Source organism: Phaenicophaeus curvirostris, chromosome 25 (genome assembly GCF_032191515.1).
Source record: "Phaenicophaeus curvirostris isolate KB17595 chromosome 25, BPBGC_Pcur_1.0, whole genome shotgun sequence".
Lineage (NCBI taxonomy): Eukaryota > Metazoa > Chordata > Aves > Cuculiformes > Cuculidae > Phaenicophaeus > Phaenicophaeus curvirostris.
Genome location: NC_091416.1, coordinates 5,438,918 through 5,458,316, shown reverse-complemented (window position 1 = coordinate 5,458,316; position 19,399 = coordinate 5,438,918). Strand labels below are relative to the sequence as shown.

The 19,399-nt window shown below is 53.4% G+C and overlaps 1 protein-coding gene across 1 annotated transcript in view; it reads left to right on the top strand.

Moving 5' to 3' along the window:
- The first annotated feature begins 11,367 nt into the window (after nt 1-11,367).
- Nucleotides 11,368-19,399, top strand: part of SORL1 (sortilin related receptor 1) — a 48,282-nt gene continuing 40,250 nt past the window's right edge. Inside the window, exons 1-8 of the mRNA XM_069876456.1 lie at nt 11,368-11,482; nt 12,176-12,301; nt 12,396-12,557; nt 14,521-14,588; nt 15,016-15,196; nt 17,058-17,159; nt 18,504-18,673; nt 19,086-19,278. Coding sequence (XP_069732557.1) covers nt 11,393-11,482; nt 12,176-12,301; nt 12,396-12,557; nt 14,521-14,588; nt 15,016-15,196; nt 17,058-17,159; nt 18,504-18,673; nt 19,086-19,278 — 1,092 coding nt within the window. The 5' untranslated portion in view covers nt 11,368-11,392. The remainder of the gene's footprint in view (nt 11,483-12,175; nt 12,302-12,395; nt 12,558-14,520; nt 14,589-15,015; nt 15,197-17,057; nt 17,160-18,503; nt 18,674-19,085; nt 19,279-19,399) is intronic.

The window sequence follows — 19,399 nt, the reverse complement described above, 5'->3', positions numbered from 1 at the left end:
AAACCATTCCATGATTCTAAGTTGTGCCAGGGGTGGTTAAGATTGGATTCCTTTACTGACAGAGCGGTGAAGCCCTGGCAGAGGCTGCCCAGGGCAGCAGCGGAGTCTCCATCCCTGGAGGGGTCCAAATGTTCTCTGCCTCTGGTCTGAACAGGCGCACACTCTCCTGGGTGAAAAACTGGTTGTGTGGAGGGCCCAGAGAGTGGTGGGAAATGGAGTTAACTCCAGCTGGAGGCCAGTGACAAGTGGTGTCCCCAGGGCTCAGTGCTGGGTCCAGCCCTGTTCAACGTCTTTATCAATGACCTGGATGAAGGGATCAAATGCCCCCTAAGTCTGCAGATAACAGTATGTTGGATGGAAGTGTCGATCAGCTGAGGGGTAAGGAGGCTCCAAAGGGATCTGAACAGGCTGGACCGCTGGGCTGAGACCAACGGGATGAGGTTTAACAAGGCCAAATGCCGGGTCCTGCACTTGGGGCACAACAACCCTGAGCAGCTCCAGACTAGGAGAAGTCTGGCTGGAAACTGCCTGGAGGAGAAGGACCTGGGGGGGTTGGTTGACAGCGACTGAACATGAGCCAGCAGTGGCCCAGGGGGCCAAGAAGGCCAATGGCATCTTGGCTTGGATTAGAAGCAGTGTGGCCAGCAGGTCAAGGGAGGTTCTTCTCCCTCTGGACTTGGCACTTGTGAGACCGCTCCTCCAATCCTGGGGTCAGTTCTGGGCCCCTCACCACAAGAAGGATGTTGAGGCTCTGGAGCGAGTCCAGAGAAGAGCAATGAAGCTGGTGAGGGGGCTGGAGAACAGGCCTTATGAGGAGCGGCTGAGAGAGCTGGGGGTGTTTAGCCTGGAGAAGAGGAGGCTGAGGGGAGACCTCATTGCTCCCTACAACTCCCTGAAAGGAGGTTGTGGAGAGGAGGGAGCTGGGCTCTTCTCCCAAGGGACAGGGGACAGGATGAGAGGGAATGGCCTCAAGCTCCGCCAGGGGAGGGTCAGGCTGGACATCAGGAAAAAAATTTTCACAGAAAGGGTGATTGGGCACTGGAACAGGGAGGTGGTGGAGTCACTTTCCCTGGAGGTGGATGAGGTGCTGAGGGACGTGGTTTAGTGATTGATGGGAACGGTTGGACTCCATGATCCGGTGGGTCTTTTCCAAGCAGGTGATTCTGTGGAAGGCTGCGGGGACGCTTCGGGAGGGGTTCCGAGAGGTGGCACCTGGGGCCGGGCGGGGCCGGCCTGGCTGGCCTGAGGTGTCTCCCCGAGCCCCCTCCCCGCGCCGCGGCTCCCGCTCTCCCATTGCACATTCTCTCCGGGCGGCGGCGCCGCCTCCGCTCGGCTCCGCTCGGCTCGAAGATGGCGACGCCGAGCAGCGGGGCTGCCCCGGTGCCCCCCTGCCGCCCTCCTGCCCCCTTCCTCCTCCTCCTCCTCCTCCTCCTCCCGGCGCTGCTGCTGCTGCCGGCGGGCGGGCACTGCGCCCTGCTGCTCCGCGCCCCGCCGGAGCCCATCCAGGTGTACGGGCAGGTGAGCCGGGCGGGGGGCGGGGGGCTGCATCCCCGAGCACCCCCTCTCTCCCCATAAAGCAACCCCTCTCCCCGAAATGCATCCCCTCTCTGCCCCAAGCCCCGTCTATCCCTAGTGCGTCCCCTCTCTCCCCCAAATGCACCCCCTCTCCCCAGTATGCACCCTCTTTTCCCCCATACATCCCCTTCTCTTCCCAGTACATCCCTCTTTCTCTCCCTGAAATGCACCCTTCTCTCCCCCAAATGCACCCTTCTCTCCCCTGTGCACTCCCCTCTCTCCTCTAAACTCCCCCTTCTCTCCTTCAAGCACCCCCTCTCCCCTGTATGCACCCTCTCTTCCCCCATACATCCCCTTCTCTCCCCTAAACGCACCCTTCTCTCCCCTAAACACACCCTTCTCTCCCCTAAACGCACCCCTCTCTCCCCTAAGCTCCCCCTACTCTCCCTCATGCACCCCCTCTCCCCAGTATGCACCCTCTCTTCCACTATATATCCCCTTCTCTTCCCAGTACATCCCCCCTTCTCTTCCTGATACATCCCCCTCTCTTCCCGATACATCTCCTTCTCTCCCTGATATGTCCTCTCTCCACCAAGCACCCCTTTCTCTCTCTAATACATCCCTCTCTCCCCAAAACACCTTCTCTAATACATCCTCTCTTTTCCCAAAATTACCCTCTCTTCAAAATACATTCCCCCTATCCCCCAAACATCCCCTTCTCTCCCCAATACATCCCTTTCTCACCCCAATACACCTCCTCTTTGCCCAGTACACCCCTTCTTTCTCCCCAAAACACCCCCCTCTCTCCCCAAAATACACCCTCTTTCTCCAAGACATCCCCTCTCTCCTACTACACCCTGTCTCTCCCCTAAGCACCCTCTTCTCTCCCCAATACACCTCCTTCTCTCCCCAATATATCTCCATCTCCCCAAAACACCCCTTTTCTCTCTGAAACATCATCTCTCTAATATATCCCCCTTTCTCCTCAAAACACTTTCTCTCTCCAATACATCCTCTCTTTTCCCAAAATACCCCCTCTCTCCCCAAATACACCCCCTCTTCCCCCAAAACACTGCGTTGCATCTCCGTGTGGTTGCAGTGAGGGCTTGGGGAGGGAGGAAAGGGGTCGATGAGGGGCACAGAGCTGATCCCACCGGTGCTGGTGTCAAGAGCGGGTGTTAGGGGGCAGCCTCTGCCACAGCTCTGCAGCCCCTGGGGGGGCACGAGTTTGCTGTGGGGCAGGGGGAGCTGGTGCGAGGAGGGGTGTCTGTTGGGGCTATGGGGCAGCTGGGTGGGGGAGCTGCTTCAGGGTAGGGGTCTGATGTGAGGAGGGGGTCTGTTGGGGACCAGGGGGCTGCTGCTGGATAGGGAGTACCAGGAATGGATCGGATGCGAGGTTGGGCTTTGCTGCAGGGTAGGGGGGCTGCTGTGGATCCAGGGTCTGATCAAGGAGGTGGCTGCAGGGTAGGGGGCTGCGCCAGGGGAAGGGGTCTGGCATGCTGTTTGCTCAGACACTAACTTCCAGACCCGCAGGGGTTGGAGGGGTCCCGCTCGGAGATGGGTGGTATCCCCTGGGAAAGGTCTTGTGGTGGTGGTGGTGCAGAGGGCAAGCTGACAAAGCAGCCCTGGCTCCATCTCATGGCTCGTACTCACTGTGCCTTGCCCCGTTTGAAGTGCCAGGCGTTTAGATGCTCATCTATTCCCACCTCTCCTCCTCTTTCTCCCATCTCAAACTAGTGGCACTGTTGGATTTGCGTTTCAGGCTTGCAAGGGTTCATTCCCAGCAAGATGAGCAGCAGTAGCTGCTGGGTGGTCAAGGGCACTTGCTAGCGAGATGGGTCAGGTTGTCCCCTTTGGTTTGTCAGCTCCGGCTGGGGGAAGGCAGGTGGTGGGCAGCAGCTCCTCACCTAAAGATGCTCGTGTGGAATACGTCTAGCTCAGAAGCTAGGCAGAGGCGGGTGGCTCCTGGGAGAAGGCATTGCTGTTTGTGAGGCACCGTGCCCTTCTCTGTGAGCAGGGCTCCTCTCTGCATTTCTGATCCATCCTCCTCTGCTCCTTGAAAAGAGGGGGAGAGGAGTTGCTCATCGTGGAAAAACATAGAAATTGCTATTTCTGAATGAAGCTCTGCTCGGGTTTGATTCATTGGCAAGTTTTGCTGCCAGAACAATAAAGGCTCTCTCTCATCCCTCCTTTTCCAGGCAACCGTCACTTTAGGGGTGTCAGAAAAGGAATTACATGCAGGTTGCCTGCTATGGAAAGCTTTAGCCTTAAAGAGCCTACTTTAATTTTAACTACACTAAGTTGCCCCATTTGAGCCTCCTTGCTTGCGCTGCCTGTGTCCCGTCATGTACCCGAAAGGCTTCTGGGGCAGTAAGGGGGGGACCAGCCTGCGGAGGTACAAGGTGCGCTGGAGGCACGGCTTTGAGCCTTCAGTGACATCTGTGTTTCCTGCCTTGGCTGGCGCTTTCCCTTCTGGATGCCCTGTAATTCCCCCTTTTTTGCTACTTGTAGGGTGAGGAAGAGCCAGCCCCAAGGCCGGGTTGGCTTTAGAGCCACTGGAGGGGCACACGCCATGCTGGCTGCTGCTCCTAAAGCCCTAGTTGCCTATTTAGAGGATGGGAATAACTGTTCCTCCTCCCCTTGAAAATCTGCTTCGCCTCCTCTACCACCTCAACATTTGGCTGTTTTTAGCATCGCACAGCTAGCCCATTTTAGGAAAAAAAAAGAAACACACCATGTCTCTCATTGACAGAAAGACACCGGTAGCATTTTCCCTTCTGTCTCCCTGTGGCTTTCATCCAACCCACCTGCCCAGGTCAGGTAGAGGGATGCTTTGGCAGGAACAGCCTCTATTGCCTGGACACGCAGCAGCAGATCTAGGAGGGTGCGGTAACCCCAGTGCTGTCTGGAACAGGACTAATAGGAAGCAGTAGGAGTTGAACAAAGTTTGCTACTGTTGGTGTTTCCTCGTTGCCTTGAGCTTTCCGAGAGGATTTGCCTGGAGAAAGGAGTCGCATTTGCTGGCGGCATGGCATGTGGTTTCAGGGTGGCGTGCAAAAACTGGCCCTTCTGCTGCTTTGGGGCGGGATTCACAAGGTAATGCATGTTGCCAGGAAGAGTTTATTTGCACTAAACAACAGTTCTGAGTTCTCCTTAGAAGGGACAAGAGGGAGCCCGTGTGTCCTAGCCTCTGTTACAGACCTGACTGCACAGAATTACTAGTGCCTAGGTCAGAAAAAAGCTGTGTAAACAGTTCTCAGAGGTTGCATGTTTTGCTGTAAACACCTTATGCCCCCCTTGCCCCCAGGGCTCTGGTGTTCCTCTAATATCAGCAGAAAACAAGGCAATCAACACACAGTCCTCTCTCAGGGACATCATCATGAGGGTCAGTGGTTGGACCAAGCATCCTAGAACCGTGTGGCTGCAATCCCTTTATCTGGGTCGCATCCTGCTCCCGTGCATTTGGCAGGTCGCTCAGCCATATGCTGAGTGCTGGCTTGCACCCCAGCACTCCCTGCCTTTCCCTGGCTCTCAGCTGCGGTCCCAACACAGCCTTGTGGGACGACACAGAACTCAGGCTCAGCTTAGAGGTGAAGGGAGAGCCTGGTGTGAGAGGGCGGTGCTGCCTTTCACTGCCAGCGTTGCCAAGGGACTGGAGAGAGAGGGAGGGATGCGTTGCCCTGGCCAGAAGCGAGGAGGGGAAGAAAGTCCAAACCCTTTGTGTCTCCTTGGGAGCCAAACTTGGCACCATCAGTAACAGGCTCAGAGCCCTCTTGCTCTAGACACCAAAGACAAATGCACAAAGCATTACTTGGATTCCTCATTCAGATCCTCACCACGAATCGCATCCTTGCTGGGCAGGCTTGTGCAAAGCAAAAGTTTTTGGGAAACTCAGTGAACAAGACCAGTAGCATAAACCTCTGTGCCTTCGTGGCTTTCCCCCAGCTCCTCTGACTCCAAACCACCAGCAACCAAGAGACCAAACGCATGGCTCCAGAGACACTCAGCTTTGAGACAGAGCGGGTTTTGTTCCCTTGCACAGCCCTCACCTCTGCAATGAGCATTACAATGGACAGACCATTACAAAGCAGGCACCGACATGTGACAGTCTTTTCTAGGACACCACTGATGGCAGAGAAGCATCCCCAGGGCTAGACAATGTCTGCCTACATCCCTCGGGCCAGCAGCACTCCCCGATTCCCTCCCAGCACCCTGCCGTCCTCTTTCTAGTGCAAGCCGTTGGCTACTGAGGCAGCAGCTCACCTGCAGCCCATCCTCCTGTTCCTTAACAGCCTCCGCGCTCTTGTCTGCACGTCCCTACTGAGACCTGGATGCAGGTACTTGGCTCCAGGATTTTACATTTCCAGAGTGTCTCCCACTATCCCACCTAAATCCCATCCCCTCCTGGAGAAAAGCCATCCATGAACCACATCACCTGCCAGGGCTTCGCTTAGGGCAGCAAACAAGGAAAAGAGAAGTAGCCACTTTGGCTGCCTACCTGCATGCCAGGTGAAACTGCCCTGTGTGCCATCAGCTGGCTGTGTCGTAGCCGTGGTAGATGATGGGGACAAGCATCGGGGCAGGAGGCCAGCCTTTGCTGGTCCTGAGGGGCAAGGGAAGATCAGTTATGGACAGTATTTACACTGCTGAGCTGCTAAGACAGACATACAGGTCTAAACTTTACCTGCAGACATCCCTTCCCCTTCTTTGGAAAGACCTTATCCAAAACCTCCTCTAGAAGCGCACAGGAAACCTTCACCTTAAACCACACTGGCACAGAGGACGTCTTATCCAGCTGCTTGACCTAACATCAGCTCACCCGTTTCCCTTCTGGGGTTGGGGGGGGACATGACCTGCTTCATTGCTCTCAGGTTTCTGGGTGATAACCAACCCTGCCTTTGAGAAAAAGGACCAGTAAAAAGGACCAGTTACTTCAAAAGGATCTTTTTTCAGCCCATCTGCTTGACCTTGACATTCCCTGCCCCTCCATGCCAGTGAAGACCTGAGATGACCCCCTGATCTTGGAGTACCACATGCTCCCACAGCCTGTGTTAGATTAAAACCAACACCGCACCGTGATGCCACTCAGTGGTGCGTAAGACAGAAGTTTTTAAAGACAGCTGACAGGAATTCATCTCCCATTAACGTAACGCCACCGCACTGACTTTGTGCAGGAGATAGTCACATCTCTGTCTGTGGCACAGCGCGCTTGCAGAGTGCCAAGGGAGCAAAGCACTCCCCAGGAGACGAGCCCACTTCCCTCGCTCCATCAGAATTAAACCCTGCTTAATTTTGACCTAGTTTGCCAGCCTGGCAGAGACCTTCCCAGATCAGACATTAACCTTGTAGAGGTGCCCTGGGTGGTGACGGCACATCCTGGCAGAGGGCTGGCTACAGGCTTCTGGACCCCCCATCCTTTTCTTCCTTCTTCTCCCCATCACTACATTTGCCCTGGGTGTGAGCGTGCCTGCCCCTTTCCCAGCCACCCTGGGAAGGTTCCCGGCTCTCGGCGCTTGCTTATGTGCCTGAGCTTGCCAGGAGAGATAGGTCTCTGGAAGCCACAGAGTTCCTGCTCCTAGCAGCGTGGCAGCCAGGAGAGATATTTATGGGTTTATTCATTGTTTCCCCCTTGGCAGGTTCCTCACAGATCCTGCTCTTGGACTAAGCAAGCGTTGCAGTGTCCCAAGGGCATCGCTTAATCTTTCGGTAGCATTAATGACTGCCTGGTGGCGCGTTTCACAGGCAGCGCTTTAGTCCTTTTCTGCATCCTCCCTCTGTGCCTTGGTTTTGGGGAGTGACTTCCATCAGTGCTTCTCCAAATTTGCTAGGGCAGCCTCAATTCCCTGTCAACACTCTGGAAGGATAACCCATCTCTGAGACCTTCTCACCAAGGGACCCGCTAATTTCTAGGGTAAACAGAGCTCCCGCCTCGACCACAACCTTCCCCCTCCCTTCCCCTTTTCCTTCCTCCTAGAAACAACAGCTAACGGAGAGCTGTGTTGGTGTTAGCGGTGAGAAAACAGCTCTGCAAGCAGATGATTTCAGCATTAACAAAATTAACATGGGCCTGGCACTCTCCGAAATGAGTCACCCGTGTTTCATATCAATGATTTCAGACCCTGGCATTTTCAGTCCAAGCCACAAGCCGCGCTACGGCAGGCACAGGCTGTGTTTTAAAATACCACGGCAGGGCTAGAAGCAGATGCTCGGGAGCAGAGCAGAAGGTACAGTAATGAAGCTTTAGTGGGAGCGCACGGGGAACGCGGCGTGCTGGGAGCACAGGAGCCACCCATGACACTCAGCTGTGATGCCCGGCTATTGCGTAAGCCTTGTGGGGGGAGGAATCGGGGACAGAAGCCCAGCACTTGTCCGCTGTGGCTTCCAGCAAGCCGGAATGATGAGGAGCGAGAGCACCTTTCCTTTAAAGCCTTGTTCTAACCAAGTGGTGGCTTTGCTTCTGACCCCTTTTAGCTATTGCTTTCTTTAGCCCCATTCTCGTTCCCCTGGATAACAGGTACAAAGTGTTTTGGCAGTGACTCAACCACCTCCTTGGGCGGCCTCTGCCAGCTGAAGAACCCAAGAACCCTTTTAGTGATGAAATTTTTCCTGAGCCTCCCCTGGTGCAGATTGAGGCCATTCCCTCTCATCCTAAATGCTACTGTCTCAGCGCAGCACTGCGCATCTAGGCAATGTGCCCCCTCCCAACCCATGCTGGGAGTGCTCAATCCACAAGGGAGCTCCTACCTGCTCTGGGACATGTTCCCACAGGACAACAGCTCTGGAGGCTGTCTTCTCATCCTTTTTCTGTAGGGCATCCATTTATTGGAAGATGCTGTTAATAAAAGATAAATATATAGTGTGAGGAGAGCTAACAGTGTTAACTACGTTAACTAGAGCTAAGAGCAGCCTCCATTATGTCTTGGCTGTGGTTGTCCCCTCCTGGACTTCATTTGGCACCTTGCATATTAGAAGGACAAATTAGAATTTCATGCATATTTCATATACACTTAATCACTTGGCAGAGACGAAAACACTTCCCCATTAAGTGGAATTTGTACTGAACGCTGTTTCCATCAAGCGGCAGGCATTGCTCGTTCATAGGTTAAACCAGCTCGAGGGGAAGGTTTCCCCCATTAGGGGAGGTTGGGGACCTCTTAATAAGACACGTTCTAGCAGTCTTTAGCTGCTCCTAAACTTTCTGCTGAGCCCTTACTGCTGCTCTTCCTCCTTCCTACCAGGAAACCAAACCTTGTTCATGCCCAATTTGCCCTTTATATAGGACCTCTGCCCTAATTAAGCTGCCATGGCTCCTAATGGGCAATCAGCTGGCTCTTCCAAGCCTAAACATGATGCTCCTTGTCCTTGGGGTTCTGGCTCCTCTGAGCCCAAATATGATGCTCCTAGTCCTTGGGGTTCTGGATTCTCTGAGCCCGAACACGATGTTCCTGATCTTTGGGTTTTGCTGTGCATCCCAGCTCTGAGGAGGGGTCTCACTCTCTCTTTTAGCTGACAGGGGTGGAAAAAACGCTGTGGAGGTTTATTGCTGAGGTTAAAGCGAGGTGCAGGTAGGAGCCTCCTGCGCTTTTCCTGTATGAAGCTCTCTCGGTGTCAGATTTCTTGGAGAAAAAAACATGCAAAGTGCTACTGAAGTCCCTGTGGAGGTAGTAAGAAGCCAAGGCTGAGAGGAGCAGGGCAGGTCTTGCATATCCAGACTTCGGCTTTCTTTGAGGGGAGCAAACAAACCTCCTTCTCGAGGGGCTTTTCTGGGGAAGGGAGGCTGGATGGGCTTGTTACTGACTGTGAATGTGCAACTACAGGCTCTCCTCTCACTCTCCTCCCCTCTAAATAACAGCAAAACTCTGGACAAATCAATAAATCACTTGCCTGAAGCCAGCGACATCAGCCCAGCACAGCTGAAAACGTAAAAAGCTGCACCCAGATAACTAATAGAGATGTAGGACAATCAGATGGGGTTATTCTGCTTTTAAAGGAGGGCGGGAACACAGAGCTGCTCTGGGTTTCAGACCCGAGGCTGTATGTCTGCTGTCTCAGTGGGCATCAGCAATTCCTTCTTCTCTGCCCTGCTTCCCTGCATCGTCAAACAGCATCACTGCTTTTTTTCTTTTCGCAAGGCTACCGCTGGTTTGCTTTGTAGCTGCTGCTGCCTGACCTAAATCTCTGCTGCGTTGCTATCTGGGCTCTCTGATGTGCTTTGCCCAGTGGCAGGGCTGAGCTGGTGGGGGTCCCCCTGGGGGCATCAGCCCTGGGGGCTGCTCACAGGTTTTGATTCCCCTTGCAGAAGAAGCATTTGAGGGCTTCTGCCTCACTCGTCTTCCCTCTTCCCGAATAGAGCTCTTGTTTTTCCAAGAATTTTACTTGCTGGTTGCTTGCAGAGCGAGGTCAGTGGGAGCTACAGGGTATCAAGCCTAAGAAGGGCTTAGCCCTGTGTTTTTACAGCTTCTCAAGGCTGTGAGCGTAGGGGTTACTGAGGCTGAGCTGCGATGCTGTGCAGGGCTCCGGCATGCACGTCCGCAGCTATGGAGTTGCCCATCCGTGGCTGAGCTACTTCACCAGCTTCCCCGGACAGGCTCATTGTCCCTGCTCGCTGCTGGCACCGGGCTTTCCTGGAGGCTCCTGCATCTCCAGTGATGCTGCGATAGCTTCCCCATAGAAACCAGCCCTTCGCGACCGCTGCCGTGACAGCGCTGCCAGATACAACACACACAGGGGAAATAATGGGATTGTGTGTGATTGTGTTTGTTTTGGAAACCAGCACATCCTTTCAGGTACAGAAGAAGTCAAGGTAGAAGGTGACTCTTTGCCTCTGGCACTTTGCCTGATCACCCTGGAGTTGAAATCACTACTTGATCCTCAGTTTTAGTTTTAATTGTCCCCGGAATCCTGCATCTCTGAGGAAGAATAAAGGGAAAAGGAACCCCTTCAGGCACATGCCTTTTTCTTCATGAGTGGTGCTGCTTTACATGGGGCCATGCTGGAATGTCACCTCCCTAGAGAGACCCTCTCTTTAACTATTTGGTTGAATACCTTGCTGTGCTGGTCTCTGTATAAGTGACAGCAGCCTTGGCTTGGTGGCACTGCCAGCGTCATCCCCATCACATCATCAGAGGTTTCCAACCCGCCGTTGTGCTGAGCAGCTGCTCGGCTGTGCCTTGAATGGAGAGGCTTTAAATGGGACTGCAAGAGGAGGTGGGAGTGGGATGAAGGCACAGCAGCCTCAGAAAGTGGTGGAAGGATAAAGCCTTCAGTGGAAACCCAACAGCTCAGGGCCATCCCGTTGCATTTTAGCACTGCAGGCTGGAGTTGAGCTTCATAGAATCGTAGAATAACCAGGTTGGAAGTGACCCACCGGATCATCGAGTCCAACCATTCCTATCAAACACTAAACCACGTCCCTCATAACCTCATCCACCCATCCCTTAAACCCCTCCAGGGAAGGTGACTCAACCACCTCCCTGGGCAGCCTCTGCCAGGGACCAATGACCCTTTCCGTGAACAGTTTTTTCCTAATGTCCAGCCTAAATCTCCCCTGGCAGAGCTTGAGGCCATTCCCTCTTGTCCTGTCCCCTGTCACCAGGGAGAAGAGGCCAGCTCCCTCCTCTCCAGCTTGTCCCAGGCATGCCCACACTTGGCCCTACAAGGTCTGAAAAATCAGACACACAATGCTGTTCCGCTGTTTGCCTTCTGGACTGATTAACTTCAGCACCTGGTTTGAAGGAGTTTCCCCAAACTCTGCGTTTCTGAGGAGGAGCAGTGCAAGCGGGTGTTTGCTCTCTGACTGACCCTGTGGGTGAGGCTGTGGCTCAGGGTTTCCTCTTCTCTGGTGTTGCAGGTCAGCCTCAATGATTCCCACAACCAGATGGTCGTTCACTGGGCGGGAGAGAAGAGCAACGTGATCGTGGCCTTGGCCAGAGACAGCCTGTCCTTGCTGGGTCCCAAAAACAGTGATGTAAGTAATGCAGCCTCGCCTTGCTCCAAGGTGCTTCCCGTACTAGGCGAGGTGTCAGTGGCTGTGGAACCTTTCTTGTGCTGGGAGGTGCAAGAATCATGGAATCATAGAATGGTTTGGGTTGGAAGGGACCTCAAAACTCGTCCAGTCCCACCCCCTGCCATGGGCAGGGACACCTCCCACTGGATCAGGAGCTCCAAGCCCCATCCAACTTGGCCTTGAACCCCTCCAGGGATGGGGCAGCCACCACTGCTCTGGGCAACCTGAGCCAGGGCCTTCCCACCCTTGCAGGAAGACATTTCTTCCTAAGATCTCATCTCAATCTCCCCTCTTTCAGCTGAAAGCCATTTCCCCTTTGTCCTCTCCCTGCCCTCCCTGATCAAGAGCCCCTCCCCAGCTTTCCTTGAGCCCCTTTCAGTCCTGGAAGCTGCTCTAAGGTCTCCCCGTAGCCTTCTCTTCTCTAGGCTGAACAACCCCCACTGTCAGCCTAGCCTTATGAAGTAAGTCCCATGTGTTTGAGTTCAGAGGCACAAAAATAAAATTTACTTTCCTCTATGTTGTCCCAAGGGTTTGAGCCCCTGGAAGTGTGGCTTAGGCTTTCTCTAAGGCTTTTCCTCCTGATAGTTTCTACCAAATCCCTCAGGAGAGAAACCAAAGCTTTGTGCTCTTCATGCTGTGGCTTCTCATTTGCAGGTTTATGTTTCATATGACTATGGAAAGGGTTTTAAGAAGATTTCAGAGAAGTTCAGCTTCGATGGGGGGAACAGCAGCGAGGTGGCCATCGCCCAGTTCTATCACAGCCCAGCTGACAACAAGAGGGTGAGGAGAACTACTGCTTGCCTGAGCTCTACTCTGACCTCCTGGAGGCTGACTGCCTGCTTCCCTTCTTTCTTGTCGGTACTTCTCTTCGCAGTATATCTTCGTGGATGCCTTTGTCCCGTACCTCTGGATCACCACTGACTTCTGCAACACCATTCAGGGCTTCTCGATTCCCTTCAGAGCAGCAGACCTCCTCCTGCACAGCAGAAACCCCAACCTCCTCCTGGGCTTCGACAGGGCTCATCCTAAAAAGCAGGTGAGCACTTCTACTTAGATGCGAGGGCCAGCATCCTGCCTCTCCCCTGCTATCACAATGCCCTGGCCTGTTATGTGCCCCACAGCTCTCAGCCTGTGCCGAGAGTCAGCTGGGCTTACGCCAGCACCACATGGATTTGTGCTCTGAGCATCCAGGGTATCTGCTCTGAGACTGCTGCATGCAGAGCTGTCCCAAATTCGTCAGGACACACCCTTCCTTGCAGGTCAGGCTGGTTTCTGATCCCTGCAGTGGCTGCGTCAAAAGCAGTAGGACCAGCAGGGCAAGGGAGGGGATTCTCCCACTCTACTCTGCTCTCATGAGACCTCATTTGAAGTCCTGTATCCAGGTCTGGAGTCTTCAACACGAGAAGGACATGGATGTGGTAGAGTGGGTCCAGAGGGGGCCACGGAGATGATCCCAAGGGCTGGAGCACCTCCCATATGAGAACAGACTGATAGAATTGGTATTGTTCAGTCTGGGGAAGTGAGGGCTGCAGGGAGACCTTAAAGCAGCTTCCAGGGCTGAAGGAGGCTCCAGGAAAGCTGGAGAGGAGCTCTTGGTCAGGGACTGCAGGGATAAGACAAAGGGCAAGGGTTTTCAGCTGGAAGAGGGAAGATTGAAGTGTGATCTTAGGGAGAAATGTTTTCCTGTGAGGGTAGGGAGGCCCTGGCCCAGGTTGCTCAGAGCAACCTGGTGGCTGCCCCATCCCTGGAGGTGTTCAAGGCCAGGTTGGATGGGGCTTGGAGTCCCTGATCCAGTGGGAGGTGTCCCTGCCCATGGCAGGGGAGTGGAACTGGATGGGCTTTAAGGTCTCTCCCTACCCAAACCATCCTGTGATTCTATGATACGGTACCTGCAGGATGGCCACCTCAAACACTTCGTTTCCCTTTCCCCTTTCCTTCATTTATGCTGGTTCTTCATCTGCTGGGCTCCGACCCATATCGATCTCCCCGAGTTCTCTGGTTGTAACTCGCCGCGGAGTGCTGGCAGCCGAGGCAGGACTGACCTCCGCAGTATTTCAGGCAGGCGTGTGGTTTGGCTTTGGGTCTTGCGTAACAAATTGCTTCTTGAAAACAATCATTTCTTTTTCCCCTGGAGCTACCAGCTAGAGTTTGTAAATAATTACGGCACCTTCAGATCTACACAGGCAGCGTTAGCAAAACCTGGAGATGAAACAACTGTCCCCAATATGTGACTGGGGAAAGTTGAACAGAAGATGTGTGCAGTCCCTGCTGTTTTGAGTCTGGTCCTAGCAGGGTGCGTGCTGCTCATGCCTTCTTGGGGGGATGGAGCTGGCTGGGAGTGGTGCCTTCCCTGGGCAGGCTGCTGGACTGACCATCAAGACTGGAGTCTGGCTGACCATGTCCATGTACCTGCAAAAAAAGAGGCCAAAATTGTAGCTTGGGTGCCACCGTCACATGGAAAAAAGACAGGTTCTAGCGACACGTGCCCTGTGAGGGATGGGATCTGCAGAGGGGTTGATGTGCCTGTGGACTGGCATTTTTATCACTGCTGCTTTCGTTGCCGCAATGAAAGATGCTATCTCTCTCCTCCTGGCCTTTGTTGTATTAATACCTGCAGATCTGCAGCAGCAGCATGAGCACAATCGAGTTCTAACGGAGACAGCTCTGCCTGGAGATTTACCCTCCCCGTCGCACTCCACACGTACATTTTAACAACTTACCTTTACGTGTGAGTTAGTGTAAAACGAGGTGGTAACATCCTGTTTAATACCAGTTAGTGTAAAATCCTTCTGGTAGGGGACTAAAGGGCGTTCTGTTCCTGTTTGAGTTATTCTCCTGCAGCTTGAAAGATTGCTGTTGCTCCAAGCAGCTGCTGCATGAAGAGAAGGCGTTGAAGCCCTTCACAGTTTTGTGGTGAACACGTGTCCATCCTGCCTGAGGTTTGGTCTCTTAAAGGACAGGGTCTGTTTGGTTGCCCAGTCTCACCTTTGTTGTTACAGCTCTGGAAATCAGATGATTTCGGCCGGACCTGGATAATGATTCAGGAACATGTGAAATCTTTTTCTTGGTATGTATTGATAGGAATGATTGGACTTGATGATGCAGTGGGTCCTTTCCAACCTAGTGATTCAATGATTGCCCCTGTGTGTTACCCCTATCCTCCTGTCTTCTCTCACTCCTCACTCCTTGCCATGTTTGCTGCCCTATTCAAACTGAGGACCCAGATACCAAAGCATCCTCTGGCCTCAGCCCCCTGCTCCCACTCTTCTCTGCCCCCACTCACCTGGCAGAGACCCTGTAACATGGCACTGTGGTGTGACAGGAAAGCCACCAACACAAGACACACAGACACCTGTGGGTGCTCCATGTTCCCCCTGGTTCTTGCACACCCACCTACCTCTTGCAAGAACTCCTGGTCCTTTAAACTTGCTGCTGCCTGCATTGCTCTGCGAGTGCAAGAATAACACCACCACCTCTTTTTTGGTCCCTTCCAGGGGAGTTGAGCCCTACGATAAGCCAAACACTGTGTACATCGAGCGGCACGAGCCTTCTGGGGCTTCGACTGTCATTCGCAGCACCGATTTCTTTCAAAGCCGAGAAAACAAAGAAATAATCCTGGAAGATGTTGAAGATTTCCAGCTCAGGGATAAATACATGTTTGCAACAAAGTCTGTGGTAAGTATTGTGCGAGTGACTCACCGCTGAGGTGACAGTGGACACTTAGTACAGCACCACCGTGGCCACAGCTCTGCGTTCAGCTGGGACCTGCGTCTAAAGTGCAGCGAGAGTGTTTTCTGGGGATGCTGCTGCTCAACCTCACAGCCTTCAGACCTCACATTTAGCTTGTTGCTGACGTGCTCCCTGCAGCTGCATTCCCTGCTTGACCTGGCACCACCGTGAATGAAGCAACACCTACTGATGCCGCTCTCCCAGCAGGGCTTGGAGAAGCAGCGTTTCCATCCATGACCAGAAATAGGTCAGCCTGCAAAGTGCTGGGACCCAGAAAAACGCTGGGAAGGCAAGCGAGGCAGGGGATGGTGGCAGAGGAAGGGGGGATGTGGTTCAGCAGCTCGGTGGTTAGGAGGCTGCTTGTCAGAGATGATTACCATCAAACATGGACTAGGTCCAAGTAGCCTAGTGGGCTCCAGCCGGGTAAGAGAGCCAGATTTTCTGTTTGCTTTCCTAAAGAAAGAGGATGTGAGTGAGCAGACAGGGTCCTTCGGCCCCCTTGAAGCCAGGGCCCCTACACCTTTTGCAGCTGTGCAGGCTAGAAAGTGCTTTCTCTGAGGGCAAGTCCTTTTCAGATGATCGGAGACATGACGCTGCAGGCATGGAGTCCTATTCCTTATAGAATTTAAGGATCTGTTTTCATTTTAGAAGATGCTAGCATTGTTTTCCTCCCCAGCTGCTGCCATCGAGTCTGTTTTAACAAACAACCTTTGTCATTTAGGGTTGACTCCTTGCAAAACCATGTAGGATTTCCTAGGCAGTGAGTGGTGAGCGTGTCACCTCCAGCCACAGCGATGCTGGTAGGGGATGTGTTTGTAGAGCACTTTCAGTTTCTCAGAAGTTTCTCTTGCAGGTAGGACAGCCTGCAGCTCTTGGAGCCCATCCCCTTGGCACTGTGCCTGATCTGGAGACTGCTGTGGTTTGCCGGAGATTTTATCTAGGCTTGCTGTTGGGTGAAATGTGGGGGATGGTCCCTGTCTCTGCAGCGAAGCTACCAGGCTTGGACAGCAGCATCCTGAAAGCGTAGGGTGGCTTTGAGTCCAAGTATGAGCGCAGTTTGGGGGTCTTCAGACTTTTTTAGGTTTCTGTAGGGCTTTCTCCTGCAGCTCTGAGGACTGGTGTTACACTAAACAACATTAAATCATCTATATTCCAAGCCAGGGCAAAAACCGATGGGAAACACGGAGACTGGGAGGGAGGCTTGTCTGTCTCTAAACCCCTGATTTTGGAAATTATATCACCAGGTTTGGAGCCGGGCGCTTGCATCAAACCTTGGCTGCAGCAGAAGCAGAGCCGGGGAGCAGACAGGCTGGGTGGTGGAGACACCGAGGACCCCGACTTCTGCTCCTCCCTGTGGGAGGCATGGTTGCTTAGTGATACGGAGCCTGGGAGAATGAGGCTGCTTATTTTTGGAGCCTAAGTCTGGGTTTAGGTTCTTAGCATTGGCATTCTGCATGAAATAGGTTGCCCCAGCTTTCTACTTTTTTTTGGCTTTGCGCTAGTAACTTTCATTTTGTGCAAATTGTTAAAAATAGGAAAGAAAAGGACAGACTGCTCTGCAGAAAGAGGAGGAATTAACACTAGCCTCCTTACTTCCTTACCTGACGGAACAGAAAGGGTGGTTTCTCAGCTTGCTGAAGAGCTGTGGGAATGTAAACCAGGAGCAAGGAGCGCTGCTCCCCATGGCCAGCAGCAGGGAGGGTGAGGTCCCAGTGATTGGCCCAGTCTGTCTTTCAGCCACAGCTGGAGATGAGGATGTTTTTTGGAGTGAGAGCAACTCCTAATGTGTTCCTCTCCCCTGCTGCAGCGTTTGCAAGGCAGCTCGCAGCCGCCTTCAGTCCAGCTCTGGGTTTCCTTCAACCGCAAGCCGATGCGCGTGGCACAGTTTGTAACCAAGCATCCAATTAAGGTAAGTGGTGAGTTCCGAGAAGCCCTTCTCGCTGCCTCCTTTGCCAAGGGCTCCCTCGGATGTCAACAGCAGGTTTCTGCATTTCACCATGTGCAGCGGGAGCTGGGGCTGGGAAGGGACCTCGTGTGACCCTGCTGGAGGGGAGGGAGTTCACTGAGCAAATGCTCACATGAAGATGATCTTGCAGTTTACACAGTGGTGCTATATTCTAGTGATTTGTGCCTGCCGAGAAATATAGGAATAAATACTGTACTCAGTGTGAGACTGTCCAGAAAGAGGCACTGGCTTCTTCCCATGCTTGTGATCGATGGCAAATCCCAGATACCCAGAGAGGGGTTGATGATCTCAATGCTCTGTGCTTTGGCTCTGCTTTTGGGGACCTTAATGCTTCCCGTGGCATGGGACACTAGGTTACTGAGCATGCATGGGTTCCTCTGGCATCGCTCGGAGCATCCAGGCAGAGGAAGCTCAGGGAGACAGCCAGGATTTGTAAAGAGCCTGTGATCCGTGAACCAGATGTGCTGTGGCATCCCCATGCTGGCAGGGATGACAGAGAGCACAAGAAGTACCTCGGGTGTTTGGCAGAGCTGCTGGGCGCGCTCCTGGCTGTGGGATCCTCCTGGCCTCGACAGGGTCTGGGCAGAGGGAGATGTGGCACCGATGGGGCTTGGCACCCAGTGCTGCTCCTGGGCACACCAGAGGGTAGACAGTGATCACTGGAGGAGAAACACAAAAGGAAATGCAAAGAGGAGATCCTTACTTGCCAAGTAGAAAAAATACAAATGGGTTGAAGGAAGAATAACTCAGATGTTGAGGCTGTGGAGCGAGTCCAGAGAAGAGCTACGAAGCTGGTGAGGGGGCTGGAGAACAGGCCTTATGAGGAATATCTGAGAGAGCCTGGAGAAGAGGAGGCTGAGGGGAGACCTCATTGCTCTCTATAACTACCTGAAAGGAGGTTGTGGAGAGGAGGGAGCTGGCCTCTTGTCCCAAGGGACGGGGCAGGACAAGAGGGAATGGCCTCAAGGTCCACCAGGGGAGGTTCAGGCTGGACATTAGGAAAAAAAAATTCACAGAAAGGGTCATTGGGCAGCGGCAGACGCTGCCCAGGGAGGGGGTTGAGTCACCTTCCCTGGAGGGGTTTAAGGAGCGGGTGGACGCGGTGCTGAGGGACGTGGTTTAGTGTTTGATAGGAATGGTTGGACTTGATGATCCTATGGGTCTTTTCCAACCTGGTGATTCTATGATTCAGCGAGTCAAGAAATACTGAACTGGCCTGCACATAAACCCTGCTTGTATGCCTACATGTATAAAGCCTGCTTGCCTGTCATTTTTTACATCCCAAAGGAATATTATGTTGCTGATGCCTCGGAGGACCAAGTGTTTGTGTGTGTCAGCCACGATGACAACCGTACCAACCTCTACATCTCAGAGGCAGAAGGCCTGAAGTTCTCTCTGTCTTTAGAAAACGTGCTCTACTACAGCCCAGGAGGGGCTGGAAGTGACACCTTGGTCAGGTAACGTGGGATGCACCTGTCGGCAGCAATAAACAAGCACATTGGTCTTAGTATTAGTAGTTTTTTGCTGTATTTTATGAAAACATTGCCCTGATCCCCAGGCTTGAAAGTTCCTCAAGCTCCTCCAGGGGAGGTTTAGGCTGAACATTAGGAAAAAATTTTTCATGGAAAGTGTCATTGGGCAGTGGCAGAGGCTGCCCAGGGAGGGGGTCGAGTCACCTTCCCTGGAGGGGTTTAAGGGACAGGTGGACGAGGCGCTGAGGGACATGGTTTAGTGATTAATGGGAATGGTTGGATTCGATGATCCGGTAGGGTCTTTTCCAACCTGGTGATTCTATGGTTCTGTGATTCCCCACTCCCTGAACCCAGGGGGGCTGTGATTCCCAGAGCCCACCTTTGCATTTTGTCGCAGGTACTTTGCCAACGAGCCCTTTGCGGACTTCCATCATGTCGAAGGCATGCGTGGTGTCTACATCGCCACCCTGATCAACGGCTCCTTCAGCGAGGAGAACATGCGCTCCGTCATCACCTTTGACAAGGGGGGCACCTGGGAGCTGCTGCAGCCACCCACACAGACGCGCTACGGCGAGCAGATCGACTGCGAGGTAGCGTGGGGCAGGGGGGCAAATGTGGGAGAAGCCTCCCATGAAAGAGTCTGTAACAGCAATCCCACCGCAAGAGAGCCCCTCCTTGCCTTTTCCAGCAGAGAAGGCTGGACTAGGTGGG